The sequence below is a fragment of the Myotis yumanensis genome, unplaced genomic scaffold (assembly GCF_028538775.1).
Source record: "Myotis yumanensis isolate MYYU_CA2020_CCGP unplaced genomic scaffold, mMyoYum1.0.hap1 SCAF_6, whole genome shotgun sequence".
NCBI lineage: Eukaryota > Metazoa > Chordata > Mammalia > Chiroptera > Vespertilionidae > Myotis > Myotis yumanensis.
Window position 1 is genome coordinate 55,604,291 of NW_027223757.1, and position 19,371 is coordinate 55,623,661.

General features: G+C 37.4%; 1 protein-coding gene across 3 annotated transcripts in view; it reads right to left on the bottom strand.

Moving 5' to 3' along the window:
• The window catches only part of CYB5R4 (cytochrome b5 reductase 4), a 70,583-nt gene that overhangs the window by 10,499 nt on the left and 40,713 nt on the right, over nt 1-19,371 (bottom strand). For all 3 annotated transcript variants that reach the window (XM_070418159.1, XM_070418158.1, XM_070418160.1), the window contains 6 exons: nt 16,695-16,727; nt 14,656-14,778; nt 8,631-8,771; nt 6,648-6,800; nt 3,476-3,626; nt 3,088-3,174 (listed from right to left, as the gene is read on the bottom strand). In XM_070418159.1, coding sequence (XP_070274260.1) covers nt 3,088-3,174; nt 3,476-3,626; nt 6,648-6,800; nt 8,631-8,771; nt 14,656-14,778; nt 16,695-16,727 — 688 coding nt within the window. The remainder of the gene's footprint in view (nt 1-3,087; nt 3,175-3,475; nt 3,627-6,647; nt 6,801-8,630; nt 8,772-14,655; nt 14,779-16,694; nt 16,728-19,371) is intronic.

Below are 19,371 nucleotides of genomic sequence, written 5' to 3' on the forward strand. Positions count from 1 at the left end.
TCCGGGAGCTTATGGTGAACATGCTTCATCTCGAGATACTTATGAACGCTGGTTGAAACGCTTTAAAAGTGACAATTTCGATGTGAAAGACAAAGAGCATCCAGGTCAACCGAAAAAGTTTGAAGACCAACAATTATAAGCATTATTGGATGAAGATGCATGTCAAACTCAAAAACAACTTGCAGAAAGATTAAATGTTGCTCAGCAAATAATTTCCAATAGTTTATAAGCAATGAGAAAGATTTTAAAGGAAGGAAAATGGGTGCCACATCAACTAAACGAAAGACAAATGGAAAACTGAAAAGTCATCAGTAAAATGTTGCTTCAACGGCACCAAAGAAAGTCTTTTTTGCATCGAATTGTGACTGGCAATGAAAAGTGGATTTATTTTGAGAATCCCAAATGTACAAAATCATGGGTTGATTCAAGTCACCCATCAACATCGACTGCAAGGCCAAATCGCTTCGTAAAGAAGACAATGCTCTGCGTTTGGTGGGATTAGGAAGGTGTGGTGTATAATGAGCTTCTAAAACCAGGTGAAACCGTTAATACTGATCGCTACCGACAACAAATAATCAATTTGAACCATGCTTTGATTGTGAAACAACCAGAATGTGCCAGAAGACATGGCAAAGTAATTTTGCTTCATGATAATGCACCATCATACACTGCAAAACCAGTTAAAAACAAATTAAAAGATCTTGCCTGGGAAGTATTAACCCACCCGCTGTATTCACCAGATCTTGCTCCTTCAGATTACCACTGTTCCGATCGATGGCACACCCACTTTCTGAGCAGCACTTCAAAACTTACGAAGAAGTGGAAAATTGGGTCTCCGAATGGTTTGCCTCAAAACAAGAAAAGTTCTATTGGGACGGTATCCACAAATTACCTGATAGATGGGGGAATGTGTAGCTAGCGATGGACATTACTCTGAATAAAGCACTTTTGATGTTTCTTTTGAAATTATCGTGTTTTCTTTGATTACAAAATCTGCTATTATTAACTGGTACACCTAGTATTTCAAGAATAAGTAAGTTCAGGTCATCCTTCATTTGTGAAAGTCATTTATTAAAAGAAAATGAGGAGGAGGATGGGAGACAATAGGAAAAAAAACCAAAAAACTAGAAAAGACCTCAGCATTATCTTATTAAGAACTAGAAGCCCGGCGCATGAAAATTCATGTACTAGAGGGGGGTTCCCTCAGCCTGGCCTGCCCCCTCTTATAGTCCAGGAGCCCTCAGGGTTGGGAGGCGACCTGGCGATCAGGGGAAGGCGACGCCCCATCACACCTCTGCTGCTGCCACTGCCAGCAGCGGAAGCCTCCGCCGGCACTGGGCGGCTGGGGGGCTGAGGGGACTGGGCGCCACCATCTTTGAGGGCGGGGCAGTCAGTTAGCATATTCCCTCCTTATTGGCTGTGGGTGCCACCATCTTTGAGGGTGGGGCAGTCAATTAGCATATTCCCTCCTTATTGGCTGTGGGTGCCACCATCTTTGCAATGGCCTGAGGGTCAATTAGCATATTCTTAATTTATTAGATAGGATGTTCAGCAAATATTCAGAAGAACCTGGAGCCCCCAGAGAAACAGCTGAGTTTGTGTGGTCTTTAACTTTAATTTTATAAAGCCTAGAATGATCTATACCAGCCGTGGGCAAACTACGGCCCACGGGCCAGATCCGGCCCGTTTGAAATGAATAAAACTAAAAAAAAAAAAAAAAGACCGTACCCTTTTATGTAATGATGTTTACTTTGAATTTATATTAGTTCACACAAACACTCCATCCATGCTTTTGTTCCGGCCCTCCGGTCCAGTTTAAGAACCCATTGTGGCCCTCGAGTCAAAAAGTTTGCCCACCCCTGATCTATACCATACTATCATAAACATAAATATTTACTTCAGATGCTTACAGTCCTGAAATTATGAGAAATAGCTTCTGATAAGTATAGACATTATGTTAGGTTATCCAATTCACTTTTCTTCTAAAAAGTTTATTTAGAATTTCCCACTGCTTTCAGATTTCTTAGGGGAAATGGGCATACATTCATTTAAATTATCTTATTTTCTCAGTGGCCTGTGCTAGGGCCCTTTTTCCAATGAAACAAATTTTCACTTTGCTATCCTTGCTGCCTCATTCTACCACTGGGTTCAGCTTAACTCAAACTTTTCCTATTGCCTACCCTGAGGACCACTGATGATACAGCTATCAGCAAATGTTAATGTCAATAAACACAAATGAAGAGAAGCTTGTAAACAATGGAAAATCACTATGGACATGACCATATTAAAGGCAGTAAGGAAACGTGTTTATTTTTGCATAATCTATCCACCAAATTTATTTAAATCTTCAATTACCAAATTGGCTACACTGAAACCCAACTGTATAGATAACATAATCTATAATAATAAAAGCATAATATGCTAATTAGACCGGACAGCCGAACAACCTTCTGGACATCCTTCCTGACGAAGCCACAGCGGCAGGGGCTGAGGCAGAGATGGTAGGGGCGATCAGACTGGCAGGCAGTAGAGCAGTTAGGGGTGATCAGGCAGGCATGCAGAGCAGTTAGGGTCGATTAGGCAGGCAGGCAAGTGGTTAGGGATGATCAGGCAGGTGAGCAGTTAGGGATGATCAGGCAGGCAGGTATAGGGGTTAGGGGTGATCAGGCAGGCAGACAGAGTGGTTAGGAGCAATCAGGCAGGTATGCAGAGTGGTTAGTGCGATCAGGCAGACAGGTAGGTGAGCGGTTAGGAGCCAGTGGTCCCCGATTGCGAGAGGGTGCAGGTCGGGCTGAGGGACCCCCTCCACCCTCTTGCACGAATTTCGTGCACTGGGCCTCTAGTATAAACATAAAACCCATATATTGATACATATATGATCAAGAGTTAAGAAATGAATTGATCTTAGCAAACTATTTCTTTGGGGGGAGGGTAGAACATTATTTACATTTAGAAAATTATTGATTAGTTTTTGTTTCTTTGACGAAGCTTCCTGGTCAATTAAAAATTCCACCCAAAGGAAATACTGCCAAGATTGACTTACACGTGTATGGATATTTAAATGTAGAGCTAGTACCAGTTTAATACCTTTTATCTTTAGATGCTAATTTCTCCAATTGGCTTCTCCAAATTATATCATCCTCTGTTTTATTGAAGAACATCAGCTTCACCTTCCTTAAAAAAAAAAAGCAACAACTCAAAAAAAACTATTTCAATTACATTTAAAATATGCATGAATCAATCTAAAAGTAAACTAGCAAAAATGTTTTTTTAGTGCAATTAGGTAACTAAAAGAATCAAAATAAAAGAGAATTATGTTTATAATTAGCTAGGACTTGAGGAGGCAGAGTTAAGAAATGAATGAGGAAATGAGAACATGTCTATTAAGGTCTACTGAGGAATCAAACAATTTAGAATACCTTGTACTAATCTAACAGCTTCATAAGGGATAGTAATTAAAGATAAAATTACATACCTGAGACTGGATATATTGGTCAAAGCATAATTCAGTATTTTAACCATTGGTGTGAAGCCTGTTCCAGCTGCCAATAAAAAGAGATCTTCCAATTCTTGGAACTGGGATATTTTAAAATTGCCTTCAGGATTGCTTATGGAAACAAAATCTCCTAAACAATAAAATATAAACTAAATCAGAAAAAAAAAAAAAGCAGGGAAACTGAGAAGGCTACACCTAGCTGAATTTAGAACACTGGTGAGTCACAGGATGAATGCTTATCTTTCAGACTCCATCTTAGTATTTAAGGTAGTATGTAAGGAGTTTTAAGAGTATTCATTAGGCCTCCAAGTATGTCTGGATTATATCACTATAATCAAATTAATAATCATGTTTTATTTCACTCATTTAATTACACAATTAATTTCCCAAACTATCTGGACTCTAATTAAGTACTACTGCCAAGTACTTAAGTACAAATTACCAATAAATACAGGCTCTACATAGATTGCTAAATTAAATTATAAGCACCTAAAAAGCAGAGTCCATGTCTCCCTGTCTTGCACAGTACAGGGTAGAGAAAAGATATTTCTACTTACATATTGATTCTTTTTTTTTTTTTTTAATCCTCACCAGAGGACATGTTTATTGATTTCAGAGAGAGAGGAAGAGAAATATCGATGTGAGACAGAAACATCGACTGGTTGCCTCCTGTAATTGCCCCGACTGGGATCAAACCTGCAATCTAGGTATGTGCCCTAAGAATTGAACCCACAACCTTTTTGAGGTACAAGATGATGCTCCAACCAACTGAGCTACCTGGCTGGGCTACATATTGATTCTTAACCATAGTAATAAGATTAGTAGGAGAGAAAATTGAAGTAAAAATGTATTGTAAAATCTTTTGTTAGTAAATGTGCTGACTTCACTTCCATCAAATCTTTTAAAAGACTAATGGATTAAAGCAAGAAGAGTTTGTTCTTAATTCACTTCTATAAAAACAAAGCAAGTTCAAAAACTGTACTTGAAGCATGTTACTTCACAATATAGAATCAAAATAGCTGAGAAAAACTATTTTCTGAAATGCAGTTGAAATAACCACTATGTACCACTCATATAGGAGAATTGCCTTTAGGACATTTCAGAAATTTTCAATGTAATTTGAAAAATAAAAATTAAAGCTGTCCATATTTAAAAAAACAATTTGAATTTTTAAATGCTGGATGTTCATAATTTTTCCTTTCTTTTCCATAGCAGTATAGTAAGAATCTTGCAGTAATTGATTGTTAGAAGTAAAAGAGCTCCTTGTTATAGCTTGAAAGGGACCATAAGATCAGAATATCCCTGGGATATTACTAAAAAAGCCTCAAAGAGTGATACCAACTTGGTAACTTCTGTCCACAGTCCAACATCATAACACTGATTAGACTTGGGCAATGTACCTCTTGTTAATCAAGTTCACAAGAAATTCAAGTACACATGCCAGAAAGGTCACTGACTTCCAGTCAGGCTATCTGCATCCACTCACCTGAAAATTACCCACCCCATTTAGGGCATCTCATTCATTTGACATTTGAAAGGCCAAAACAATCATATAAAAGATGCTTGGTGAACATAGGATTGAACAAAGTGGATAACATTATAGTGCAGTTTGTCTGGGACATAATGAGGCTGCAGTTATCACTACGATGGCAGCATACATGCCTCTAAGTGAAACAAGTGTGTGTGCCATGTCTAGCCCTAGCTCTGTGGTTAGAGGTGAAAACACACTGATCCTGAGCTGCAGGCTTTCCTTTTTCATGTTCTAGGCTCACTCTCCACCTTGCTCTGCTCACTCAAGCTCTAAAACAGGCTACAATACCGCTGCTTGTTTCCACTTGCTGTATTACAATCACGTGTCAGTCCTTCACAAAATAGATACCTTCACTAGATTTGTGGATATTCCAAAATTCTTTAGGTTCACATTTTTAGTCAATATTTTGATTTATGTAACCCAAGATGACTAATCACATCATTGCATAAATATTTCTAAGCTTAACTTTCAAAAAACAATGTAATTTTCTTTATTTCCAAATTTTCGTGATCTACCTCACTGTTACTCCACTGCACTGTTAATACTGCCTTAAAAAGGGGAAGAACACTTGTACTGTTAGGCTCAGACAGTGAAAAACTGAAGACACAGAAAAAGGAGTAAAAGCAGATAGTCTCTAAACCTTAATCAATTTCATTATAGTCTTTTTAGTCATTCTTTCAAAGTATATTTATCGGGAGCCTTTTATGTGCCAAATGCCATGCTAGGTGCAGGAAATACAAAGATAAATAAGACACTCTCCCTTTAAACTCAAAGTCTTGTAAAGAAGAAATATTATTTATTCTTATCCTAGAGCTATGAACAACGTGTCAGGATTTGCAGGGGTTCAGAGGAGGAGGGAATGTTCATAGAAGTGATATTTTTGTTTGGTTCTTTAAAAATGGCACTTTATAGATAGAGACAGGGTTTTTGGGCATCCTAAGTGAGGCAACTCAGAGGTGAGGTACCTATGAGTGAGTATGCCAGGCTTGTGGAACTCTGAATAGCACCAGGATCTGTACACTGAGAGATGAAGCTAGAAAGATCATGAAAATATTTGTAGGTCACGCAGGGGACTTAATCAGTTAGATAATGGAGACTCAGCAGAGGCTTTAAAGCTGCAGAGCAACATGGTTAAATCTATTCTCAGGGCAGTTTGGAAAAAAAAACTGGAAAATTCAGATAAACAGAAAGAGAAAGACCCAGTTAGAGGCAACTGAGAGAGACCAGTTAGAGGCCAAGAGAGAGATGATGAAGGCTTGATCTAAGAGGGTGGCTGAAGGGACAGAAAAGATTAGAAAGTCACAGGGAGGTAGACTCAATAGAACACAGTACCTGACTGGATTGGGAGGAATAAAATGGGAAGACTCAAAGCTGGCTCAAATCTCCAGATTGGGTCAAGAATGAACAGTGAGTGATGTTGCAAATAATAGAGATGAGTATGGAGTAATGATAGGTTGGGTGGGACAAAGAGAACATGATTTTGGTTGCAGACATGTTGAGTTTAAGACATTTGATAGACTCCCAGATGGAGATAACTAGAGGGCAGTATAACATGTGATCTAACCCAGAACACAAATGGGGTAAACAAACAAACAAAAAAAACAAACATAAAATACTAACCAATCTGAAGATGATCAAGCTCTGGTGTAAAGAGTCCAGCAGGATAGATTTTGATCAGAAAGTAGATGTATTTATTATTGGGAATAACTGGTTCCTTAAACTCTGAGAGTAAGGAAGCAGATACAGGTGTATATGGCTTCACTATTTCAGTACCTAGAAAAAGTCACGACAAAGAAATTCAATTCTAAAAATCTAAAAAGCTCTGAATGAAGATAAAACACACAAATTTTATGATGCAATCAATCAGCCTATATTAAAAACTGTACTCCTAATGTTTAAATAGTTCTATAGTCTATATGTGTATAGTACAGATAGATATATACCCCGGGTTAATGTGAGCTGAAATAATTTTAACAAATCAATATTTTATCTATAATATAAACAATCTGTTTTTATTAAGTGTGACATACAATTGGGATTTATGTTAATAAACTCAATCATCTCTTCTATCAGCATATAAACTTTGTAATAAGCCACAACAAAAATGGCATAAATAGTTTACACAGAGACTTAAGTTGGTACTGACATAATAATTTTAATTATACATAAGTTTTTTGCAATGGTTACTGATCATTTATTTGGATTTGAGAAAGGCAAGAATTTCACATTTTACTTTATACATTTTAAATTGTTTTAATGCTTAATATAGTATATACTGCTTTGGTAACTGGATGAAAAGAATATTAATCCAACTACTTTAAAGAATAGTTTTTTAAAAGGGTAAATGTTAATATTTCATGTTATAATAAAAGTGTAATATGCTAATTAGACTGGACGACCTTCCAGATGAAGCCTGGGTCCCAGGTGCCTGCCAACGGCTGGAGGGAAGCCCGGGTCCTGGGTGCCAGAGGGAAGCTGGTGCCGACAGCCGGGGGAAGGAAGGCCTACTCTTGCACGAATTTCGTGCATTGGGCCTCTAGTTTCATGTTATATTTTAGCTGGCCAAATTCCAAAGAGAGGGGAATCATCACAAATTTGCAAGAGCACAATACTACACATGGCTGCTTGACATATACAAAATGAATGTATTTGTAAATTACATTGCACTGAGGAAGATACCAGTTATTGGATGATGACCTGGCATTAAATGATGAAGAGAGAGACTTCATAGTGCCATCATAACCAACCACCTCCACCAGAGCCTGGCTGGGAGTCTGTTAGATTGATGGCTGGAAACACCTTGACTGACTTGAGAATGTTACATTTTGCAGCTTCAAAAAGCCAAGAAAATGTTACACATCAGTAAGAAGGGTATTTAAAACAAATAAATGAGGTAATTTTAGGATGAAAAGGAGAGGAAAAGAATTCACACAGTAAGGAATTTACAGATCTTCTTATACTGGTGGCACAGATAAGGACATCATTTATAATCATTCACTCATCTTGAAATTTTATAAATTCAACTCTGTAAATGACAAGACTGCAAGTGGCTTTTAGAGATGCTGGTATGTTTGCAGGAGTTGTCTTCACGAGGGGCATTTGTGCACTCCCAAACCTCTTTCCTCTAAGGCAGCGGTTCTCAACCTGTGGGTCGCGACCCCTTTGGCGGTTGAACAACCCTTTCACAGGGGTCGCCTAAGACCATCCTGCATATCAGATATTTACATTACGATTCATAACAGTAGCAACATTACAGTTATGAAGTAGCAACGGAAATAATTTTATGGTTGGGTCACAACATGAGGAACTGTATTTAAAAAGGCCAGAAGGTTGAGAACCACTGCTCTAAGGCTTTGTTATTAATAAATGACGGTGCTGGTGGAACCATCTCTGTGACTAGTGGCAGTTTCTTTGTTCCATGCAATACTACGGCATGGCTGTGGTTCCAACATGCAGGAGCACTAGAATCTGGCCATCCCTAAATCCAGCTGCCCCCAAACACTTAATAATCATCTCCATGGGTGCTTTCTAAAGAGATTAGTGCTATTTTAGAACAGCTAATAAAAAAAGAAACTGTTCCTCCAAAGGCTCTACTTGCCTTACCTGCAATAGTTAGCTTGAGGTAAACATGTTGCCCAATTGGCACCTGAAGGTGAGTGCTTGGTGGCAGCATCAAGCAGAAAAGCTTCGTATCATGAGTGGCATCTTCCTTGGAAATTAACTGGCACTTTCTGTAGTACAAACCTAAAAAGTGATTCATTTTCTCTTATTGATGAATAAGTTAAGTAAGAATAATACTAGACCCATTAAGTAAAAGCACAAACTCAGCTTTTGCTCTTTGATTGAGCTGAATTTCACTAAAAGACCTGTTTTTAAAATTTATCAGTACTTTGAAAATTGTCTAGTGTTAATTTTTTTCCATTTTATTTCCTGAGATATCTATTTTGCAAAACCTATGAATACTTCTATAATTTGAAAATAAACTTTATAAAATAAATGAGTATTATATTCCTCATGTCTATTATAGCATGTTAAAATTCCATTCTAAGTAATTAAAACCTAATTTATTTCTTCTTAAATTCACTCTTCTTTATAATTCTATTTTAAAGCCTTATATTAACAAGTTATATAAATAGTAGATGTGAAAAATATTTGACAAGCAACAAATTTACATTCTAAATTCTTTTCTTACAGAATGGAAAAGTTCTGAGACTCAACTACTGAAACTTTAACAATATTAGCACTACTAAATACCTTTAGAAATATTTCTTTGATAAAGACTGGAAAAATATACATTCCTGTGTCTCTATGTTTGTACTATACATATGTACATTATACACACACACACACACACACACACACACACACACTAGGAGCCCAGTGCACGAATTTGTGCACCTTGAAAGGAACTGTGGGCTGTGAGGCTGCGGTGGGCACAGAGGTGGGTCTCAGCCCATCCTCCATGCCCCCCCCCCCCCCCGCCCAGCCCTTCCTGCCGCGGCCCCTGGTCCCTGTCTGCCAACAGCTCTGCTCCCGCCACCACTGCTGCTCCCACTCCCTGATGGTGCCAGCCCCCACTGACAGCACAGAGCGACTGGGGCTGGCGCCAGCAGCAGGTGTGAGCAGGGCTCGAGCCGTCAGCAGGTGAGAGTGGGCTGGCGCCATGAGCAGGCACGAGTGGGGCCATCGCTGGCAGCGAGTGCGAGAGGCAGCTGCCGGCCCCTATCACCCCTCAGGAGCAGGGGGAGGTGGAGAAGCCCTGAGGGGCAATCTGGGCCAGCAGCCTCCGCTCACACCCGCTGATGGTGCCGAGCGATTTGGGCCAGTACCAGGCGCCAGCAGCGGGTGCGAGCGGCAACTCTAGCGCCAGCAGCGGATGCGAGTGGGGCCAACACCAGCAGCAGGTGCAAGTACCTGGTGCGACCATGGTGCACGGGAGCAAAGAATTTTCAGTAACCACCAAAGGCTCGCCCCGATGACAGCTACCGGCACCCAGCTTTGGTCTGACACCCCTGCTCACCTGCTCCACCATCCCACTGTGGCCGATGCCTACCATGTTCCACGTGCGCCCCCTGGTGGTCAGCGCACGTCATAGCGACCAGATGTGCGGTTGTTCAGTTGTTCAGTTATTCTGCCATTCAGTCTATTTAACTATACTAATTTCAACATCTTTCCTACAAAAGGCTGCTATCATTTCAAAAGAACATCCTAACTAAAGATTCTAAAAGTTTTAAGAAAAATTTAAGAAAGTTTTTCTATTTCAATGGGACTGAGGACAGAGAAAGCTATAGCTGACACAATATGAGGAAAAAGGAGTAGAAATCAGATGTGCTGGCTATTGCAGTCTGGACAATGCCATTATTTAAGTTTAAGTGTCAGGTTTTTGGCTTTGTAAGCATAGACAATTACACAAGAAAATGTCAAAGTAAATTCTAAATTTGACATGAGAAGACACTGCATTAAAAGTATTCAACTTACATGTATGTTTATTTTCAAACTAAAATTCCTTTAGCTAAGAAATTTCAGGAGGAGGAAGCCAGTATACTAATCAATAATTTAAATTATCTATACTGAAAACCTAAGAACCATGTGATGGACTAAACATTTAAAGATACTGACATCAAGTTAATCATAATACTTAGATGATATAAACATTCAGTTTTGCTACAGTGAATAAAATAATCTACAGCCTGGCCGGTGTGGCTAAGTGGTTGAGTGTCAACCTATGAACCAGGAAGTCACAATTACGGGGTATGCAGGATGCAGCCAATAGATGATTCTCTCACCATTGATGTTTTTCTCTCTCTCTCCTTCCCCTTCCTCCCTGAAATCAATGAAAATATTATATTTATTAAAAAATATAAATTTAAAAATAATGAAATGCCATAACATAATTCAAAATGATTCCTTTTTTAAAAAAATCTATAGCTTTTATTCTGGTTTAAGAAGGGAAAGAAAAAATAAGAATTATCTTTGTTAATTTAGTCACATATATGGAAATATCCCCTAAACTTTGAGTCATTTAACAAAATAGAAAACCTAATTCACTGAAAAATACATGCCTGGCTCCAATTTCAGACAAGAAAGCTAAAGCTACCTATGGTGGTTCATACCTCAAGGAGAAATGTATGGCTGGGATAAAGAGTTCATGGAAAGCCTTGAGAAATTACTGAGAAGAATAACTGAGCAATATTCATCCTAACTATTTCCAAATGGAGGTCAGCCTTGGTTCTCAATATCATTTATTTCTTGGACTTGGCTTTTATTAGGGCAAGATATTTCATTTTCATAATATCTGTTTTCATTTTATTGTCTTTCACCTAATCTCTTCGGGTCTGTTAGATCATACTGTTATTCCTTGACATTCTCTCTCCCTACCTAATACCTCCTGCTCTGGTAAAATGAATCTATTTAACCATTCCCACACCAGGCTTACTCTCCCCGCCCCCCTCTAAAAACCCGCAAAATACCTAGCACAGTAAGTACCAGTAACAACAATTTGAAGCTCTACCTGGGAAGACTTTCATAGTTGTTGTAATTATTTTTGAAAGCTACTTTCAAAACACTGCTTGAAATCCACCTTCTTCAGTGAGTCATTCAAGGTCAAATTCATCTGCATCTGTTCCCTTGAGATTACCTCAGAATATGCTCTATTTGTACTATATAATGTGCCCTTATCAGCCTGTTTCATTATAAGAGTATTCTTTTTAAAAAGTTTTAGAGAGAGGGAGACATCAATTTGTTGTTCCACTTATTTATGCATTCATTAGCTGATTCTTGTATATGCCCTGACTGGGGATCAAACCCACAAGCTTGGCATATCGAGATAATGTTTTAACCAACTGAGCCACCCAGCAGAGCAAAAAGTATTCTTCAATCTCATATATTGTGTACAATTTTCTTCTACCTGGGAAAATAATTTCTGATGCCTTTGTTTCATAACACAGTACCTAAAAGAGCCTTCAAAACATAGTAAGTTCTTAAAATATGGCTACCTGGTACTTTTCTAAAAATTAAAATATTATCCACAATCATCTATGATAATAAAAGCATAATATGCTAATTAGACCAGACGACTTTCTGGACAAAGCCGGGGCTTCGAGGGAAGCCCAGGTCCCGGGTACCAGAGAGAAGCCAGTGGAGGCAGCCGGGGAAAGGAAGGCCTACTCTTGCATGAATTTCATGCATTGGGCCTCTAGTATTTTAATAATTTTAAATAGTTAAAGATGGTAAACTGAATACATGCAGTTAGTTCCCTCTAACTCCCCCATATCCCAAATAAAAGCAAAGATGTTGTGCGTGTGTGTTTGGTTGTTTTTTTTTTCAGGCATAAACCTGCAAGGATAGAAGAATAAAAATTTTAAGTAGCAACAAAACTTTGCGAGCTGAGAAGCCAAAGGGATGATTGATAACTGACGTAGCAGAGTCAATAAAGCTAAATCCTAAACTAGAGGAGTACAGAATGTTAAGAATCAATAACCCATTTGTAAAGCAAGATCCCTTTAAGGCTCAGAAATTGGCAGGACCAAATACCTCTGGATCAGAGGGAAGGCAGAGCTAGAACCACTTTCTGGATAGAAAGTTCATTTAAGAAGCTTAGATGCCCTCCCACCGTCAACTTTCCTGAAGTCCTCCCCTATTTAGCATAGTCACTGAACCTCTCTTATTCTGTCAAAGCATGTGAAGCTTGCTCTCCAGAGAGGGTAGAACAGAGGACCCCTGAATTTGGGCTTATGTTATAGGCCAAACTGTGTCTCCTTCAATTTTCATATGCTAAAGTCATAACCCCAGTTCCTCGGAATGTCACCGTATTTAGACACAGAAAAAGAAAATTACATAAGTTTACAGGCACCTAGCATTTTTCCCCCACATGACTTCTGAATTGTTGGGTGCAAGGTAGGAGAATGTTCACTCTGGAGACGCTGACAAAATAATGGCATCAGACTTTCCCAAAGAAATGATCAGCCATACAGTGAAAATGTTACTGTCAACAAGTCACACCTATATGCACAGTTTCATATCAAATTTTAGAGTTCCACCCTGAAATATGAGCAGGTAGTCAAGGATAAACATTCAAAGAAAGCATCTAATATTAAAAACAAAACAAAACAAAAAAACCCACAAGTTTTTTTTATAAGTGTGGCTCAACTGATTGAGCATCATCCCATGCACGGAAGGGCTGCTGGTTTAATTCCCGGTCATGGCACACACCCAGACTGCGGGTTCCATCCCCCTAACCTAGTGCATATGGGAGGCAAATGGTGTCTCTCTCTCTCTCTCTCTCTCTCTTCTACTCACTCTCTCTCTCTCTCTTCCCCTTACGCTCTCTCAAATCAATAAAATATTAAAAAACAAAGAAACTTTGAGGACACAGAGATTTCACAGAGAACAAAAAACCATTATGGTAATTTTAAAAAACATAAGAGAAGCTAATTAGAATAGCATATTAAAACAAAGAATCAAAAACCAAAAGGTCTTAGCAGTTAAAAATATGAGAATAGAAATAAATAATTCAATAAAAGAGCTGGAAGTCACAGCTGAAAAAATCTCCCACAAAGTAGAACAAAAGGACTAAACTGAAAATAAGAGAGAAAAGATAAGATGGTTAAAGGACTGGTTAAGGAGGTTTAAAAAAAAAAAGAATACTTCTAGAAAGACAAAACAGACCATGTAGAAGAAAAATCAGGGTCGTTAAGTTTCCATAACAAGGATTAGCACAAAAGGATGGATATCCTGCCCAAAGAATGAAGAGAGATCCATAGTAAGGCATATCAAGTTGTGAAACTTCTAAACATTTAGAACAAGGAGCCAATTCTACCAATTTCCTGAGAGAAAATATAGTGTGTTGACTCTGAAAATTCATTAAGTAGAACATAAATATGAACCCTTTTCTATAAATCTGTTATACTAAGATAAATGCTTAAAAAATAAAGGAAGAAAGGAAGTGAATGAAGAAATGAGATGAAGAAAGGAAATGATTTACATCCTTTAGGAGTAAACTGAGAAACTGGTTTAGGTAAGCAGAAAAACAATAAACATGCCTTTTTTAATAGAAAAAAAAATGAGCATACAAGGCATAAACTTAAACTTGTTTTGGCACCTTTTATAAAAATAACCTGAAGAAGTGAATGGTTGGGCAGCATTCTAAACACAGTGGCTTCTCCATTAGGTATCGTTACCTAATGACTTCATGTTATGTCTAAACATTAGACAGTAGAATCTGAAATTTAATCTGTTAAAAAAAAAAGGTGTTCCATTTCAACTTTTTTTTTCCTTTTTATTGAATTTATTGGGGTGACAACGATTAACAAAATTATAAGGGTTTCAGGTGCACGTCATCTGTACACTGTATTGTGTGTTCACCACCCCAAGTCAAATCTCCGTCCATCACCATTTATCCCCCCATAACTTCCTACACCACTCACCCTCACTCCTCCAGCAATCACCTCACTGTTGTCCATATCCAAGAGTTGTTTTTTTTTTGCTCAATCCTTCCACACACCCCGCCCCCATTTCAAATAGGAGATAGAAGCAAAAGCTCACCCAAAGTGGCCTTTCACACTCTGAAACAAATGTGCCAACACAACAATTTCTTAAACACAGGACTCAAAATAACAGCACAGCATACCTGTATCTTTCTTTGGAATAAGTGAATTATGATTCTCCAGGGGATGACCAAGACATTCCCAAGAAGTATTCTCTTTTTTCTTTAGGACAATCTCTATCTTTCCCACATTTGCAACAACCCGCACTGAAAAGAATATAAATTTTATTTTAAAACCAATCTTTCTCAAACAATCCAAATGTCCCAATCTGTATGAATTATACTGATAATTAGTAAAATAAATAAGATTTTGTGTACTTATTCATCAAAACTTTTATACCTTATATGTTAGATGCTCAACCACTGAGCACCACTGGCCAGACAAGTTTAATTTATTTTAAATTTAGATTAACTTCTTTCAAGCTAATTCATCAAGGACCAAACTAATATGTATTGCTAATTTCCATACAAGCTCAAATATAGCCATGGCAACTACTTAATATATATAAAAAAGGAGAGGGCTGATATATACAACCAGCCATTGAATGGACCCATAAAAGCAAATATAATTACACACTTAGTAAGGATCTGGGTATTATGAGTGAATTCAGTAGACCATAATGAAGCTAATAAACACAGGAACTGCCTCAATAGAATGAGTCCCTATAAAGTGCATGTGAATCTTTGATAATTAAAAGTCTTATACATTATCTTTATTTTTGAATGGTTAAAATAGTTTAGAATATATGGGTAAATAAACTATAGACTTTCATACATTGATTAAATTTTATAAATCAAATGTGTTGAAGACCTAAAGTATATTTCATTGTGTCTTAAGAAACAATCTGTTTTTCCTCACCATAAGCACAAAATTTCATAGCAATTTAACTACTTATGATAGTCAAATGAATTCAATTTAATAAGCACTGATCTGAAGCTTACCAAACATAAAAATATGGTTTGTGACTTTAAAGAGCTAAATTTATGTAATTTATAGCTACTATAGTACATAAAAAGGGGAGACAGACCCAGGGTAAGGTATTCTGACAGTATCTTAAAACAAGAATACACACACGCACGAACACACACACACACACACACACACACACACACTCACACAAAATGGATTGTTATTCAGCCTTAAAAAAGAAGGAAATCCTGCCATGCAACAACATGGGTAAAGCTGGAGGGTGTTATGTTAAGTGAAATAAGCCAGACAGAGAAGATGAATATGACATGGTATCTCTTATGGTGGAATCTTTAAAAAAAAATAAATAAAGGTGAACTCATAGAAACAGGGGCTGGTGGTTAGGGAAAATTGGGAAGGGTATAAACTTTCAGTTATAAGATGAATAATCTGAGAATCTAAAGTATAACATGGTCACTACAGTTGATAATACTGTATTGTATAACTAAAATTTACTAAGAGCGTAGAACATGTGTTCTCACCAAAAAATAAAAAGTAAATATGTGAGATTATGGATGTTAATTAATTCAATTGTGCGAATCCTTTCACAATATATACCTGTATCAAATCATCTTGTTGTACATATTAAATATGATTTTATTGTATTTAAAATAAAGCTTAAAAAATCCCCAAGAAACCACCACTCTATAATGAGTCGTCTGTTGTTAAACAGCTGTGTAAAATCCACATTGTGTATTTATATGCAGCAATATTTACAATTTAATATACTTTATCAACATTAAACATTCAAAAAGAAAAATTTATCTGGTCTAGAATATTTCTACAAGCTGAATGTCAGCAATAGGGCAGAGATAAGGAAAGAAGGATGGAAGGAAGGGAGGGAGGAAAGAAGGAAGGAAAAAATAAAAGGGAGATATTTTTTTTTTTCCTAAGGAGAAGAAAAGGGAAGAGCAAAGACATAGAAAGAACAAGGGGAAAGAAAATAGGTGGGAGGAACCTGAAATCAGAGGGAGAGTATATTTAAAAATTAATGCATTTGTTTATATAAAAAATGTCACATCTTTATTTTAAAACAGAAATATAAATATGAAAAATAAAACAAATGCTTATTTCCCCCTCCTTCATATGTAGGTACATATGTATGTGCATATGTGTATATGTATGCATTATATAATTGTTTTTTGGTAAAGCTTACCAGAAAAATCTTCTTGAATCACATGGCTTAGCTCTGGAAAAGAAAATTTATATATTTGTTAAAACCCAGTAATCCCACTTCTAGGAATATATCCCAGGAAATCAGAAACACCAATTGGAAAAGATATATGCACCCCTATGCTCATAGCAGCACAATTTACAATAGGTAAGATTTGGAAACAGCCTAGGTGCCCATCAGCAGACGAATGAATTAAAAAACTGTGGTACATCTACACAATGGAATACTACACTGCTGTAAAAAAGAAGGAACTCTTACCATTTGCAACAGCATGGATGGACCTGGAGGGCACTATGCTAAACGAAATAAGCCAGTCAGAGAAAGATAAATACCACATGATCTCACTCATTTGTGGAATATAGTGAACATAAAATGATGAACAAAAATAGATTGAGAGACAGAGAAGCATTGAACTGACTGTCAAACATCAAAGGGAAGGCAGGGGAGGGGGCGGGGGTAAGAGATCAACCAAAGGACTTGTATGCATGCATATAAGCATTACCAATGGACACAGACACTAGGGGTGTGAGGACATGTGCTGGGGGGTGGGAGTGGCCAAGGAGAGGTCAATGGGGGGAAAAATATAATATTGTAATAGCTATGTGCAGGCCAGGGGGATACTTTGAAATATTAGGGTGACCACTTTGTAAAGTATATGACTGTCTAACCACTATATGGTACACCTGAAACTAATACAGAATAATATTGAATATGAAAAAAAAAATAGAATAAAACCCAACTTCAATTCACACAGTTCATGAACATCAAAGAAGATCATTTAAATGGTTCTTTTATGCACTATTTCAAATCTCTCAAGATAAGTAAAACATATTCTGAGAGACCAAAAGAAAGAAACTGTATACAACCAAAATGTAGAGTCAAATCATTTAAACATACTACATACATTTCTTCATTTTTGCTTAATTCTCTCCCTATTAATTAAAGAGTGAACACTCAATTGCTCACAGGTGGTAACCCACACTACTCCAAGTGTGGGTCCCACACTGACAACTCTACAAGCCAAGAAGAGAGCAGGGGAGGAAGCGAGGCATGCACACATGCTCCGGGTGTGCAGGTGCACATGTGAACATAGGCCAGACCGGTTTAGCTCGGCTTCTCCTTTCTCATTGTTCTCTAAAGGTGAAAAAAGCTTACTGAGCATCTCTGTGTGCCATGCACTTTCTAGGTGTTATGGGCACAGCAGGTGGTGAAAGAGAAAAATCCCTGGAACTTACATTCCAGAAGGAGAGATGCAAGAAATATTTTTTTACAAACATTTGCTCTAAATTTCACTGTGATAATATGGTTACCTAGAACTTAAAATTTTACATTATTTTGGTCTTCTGATCCAATATTACCAACCAAGAGTGTCATATTTTTGAATGTGGAATTTTTGTTTGTTTTTTAATAAATGTGCAGAGATATGTTAGCTACATGCAGTGTGAACACTATTAGCCATAATATTTGAAACATAATAGATGCTGGCACTGAGGTTTCATTTAAAGAAAAATTGTGACAGTGCTAATGAATAATGTATACTTTTCTAGACATCTAAGTGTTTTCTAGACATCACCCAAAAGAGGCAATTTACATTAGACCTTAGGCTAACAAAAAGTAGGATAGGACATATTTCTAGGAGAAGGGTTTGATTTTGATTAATGAATGAAAGGAAATAAGAAAGAAAAAGACATTTATCAACTCTGACCAAATTTAGGACTCTAGGCACTTCACTAATATAACAAAGCATCAAGCAGAATCCTGAGTCAGCTGAGATCTAGAGAATTTCAGTCTGTGTTTTACAAAAGTAAATGAAAGGTTCTATACATAAGAATTCATACTTAAACCAATTACCAAGATTATTTTCTACTTGCTGTTGTTTTTGTTTATTTCATTTCTACCTGCTAATTAGAATATCATCTTCATAAAAGGAGAAAAGAGTAAAATCCTAGAGTTAAGTTCATTATGGGTCAAAAAGGGATTCAGAATCTGGTATCTTTTATTCCAAATTTCAGTCCTGATTTTCTTTCTTTTGATAGATCTGTAATCTCTCAAAACAGACAGAAGTGAATTGTACAGTGGTTCTTTGACCATGGAGGGATATAATACAACCTTGCAGTCCATGCTGCTTCAGTGCAGCCTGACTTCCTTGTGACCCAGCTGGCAAGAAACAGGCCAATGAAACCAGCACCCGGTGACGGGTGCCTACTAGAAGCATGTGACAGACAGGCTTCCAGAGATTAGTTTGTAGGTGTCAGGAAGAGTCTGACAAAGCTGGGCCAACAAATATTTCATGTTATTATTTATTTTGATTACATCTAATTATTTAAACTTAAGAAAGGTGAAGTTATACTGCCATTTGCTAGCAATTTCATTAATAGAAAGAAATATCAGAAAAAAGTGATAAAAATGATACACCAAAATGATAGCATATCAAATATTAAACCAAAATAATAGCAGATAGCCCTGGTTTGGTGGCTGTTGGTTAGAATGTTGTCTTGTGCACCAAAAGGTTGCAGGCTCAATTCCCAGTCAGGGCACATACCTGGGTTTTGGGTTTGATCCCTGGTCAGGGTACATACTGAGGCAACCGACTGATGTTTCTCTTTTGCATCAATGTCTCTTTTTTCCCCCTCTCTCTCTCCCCCTTTCCTCTCTAAAA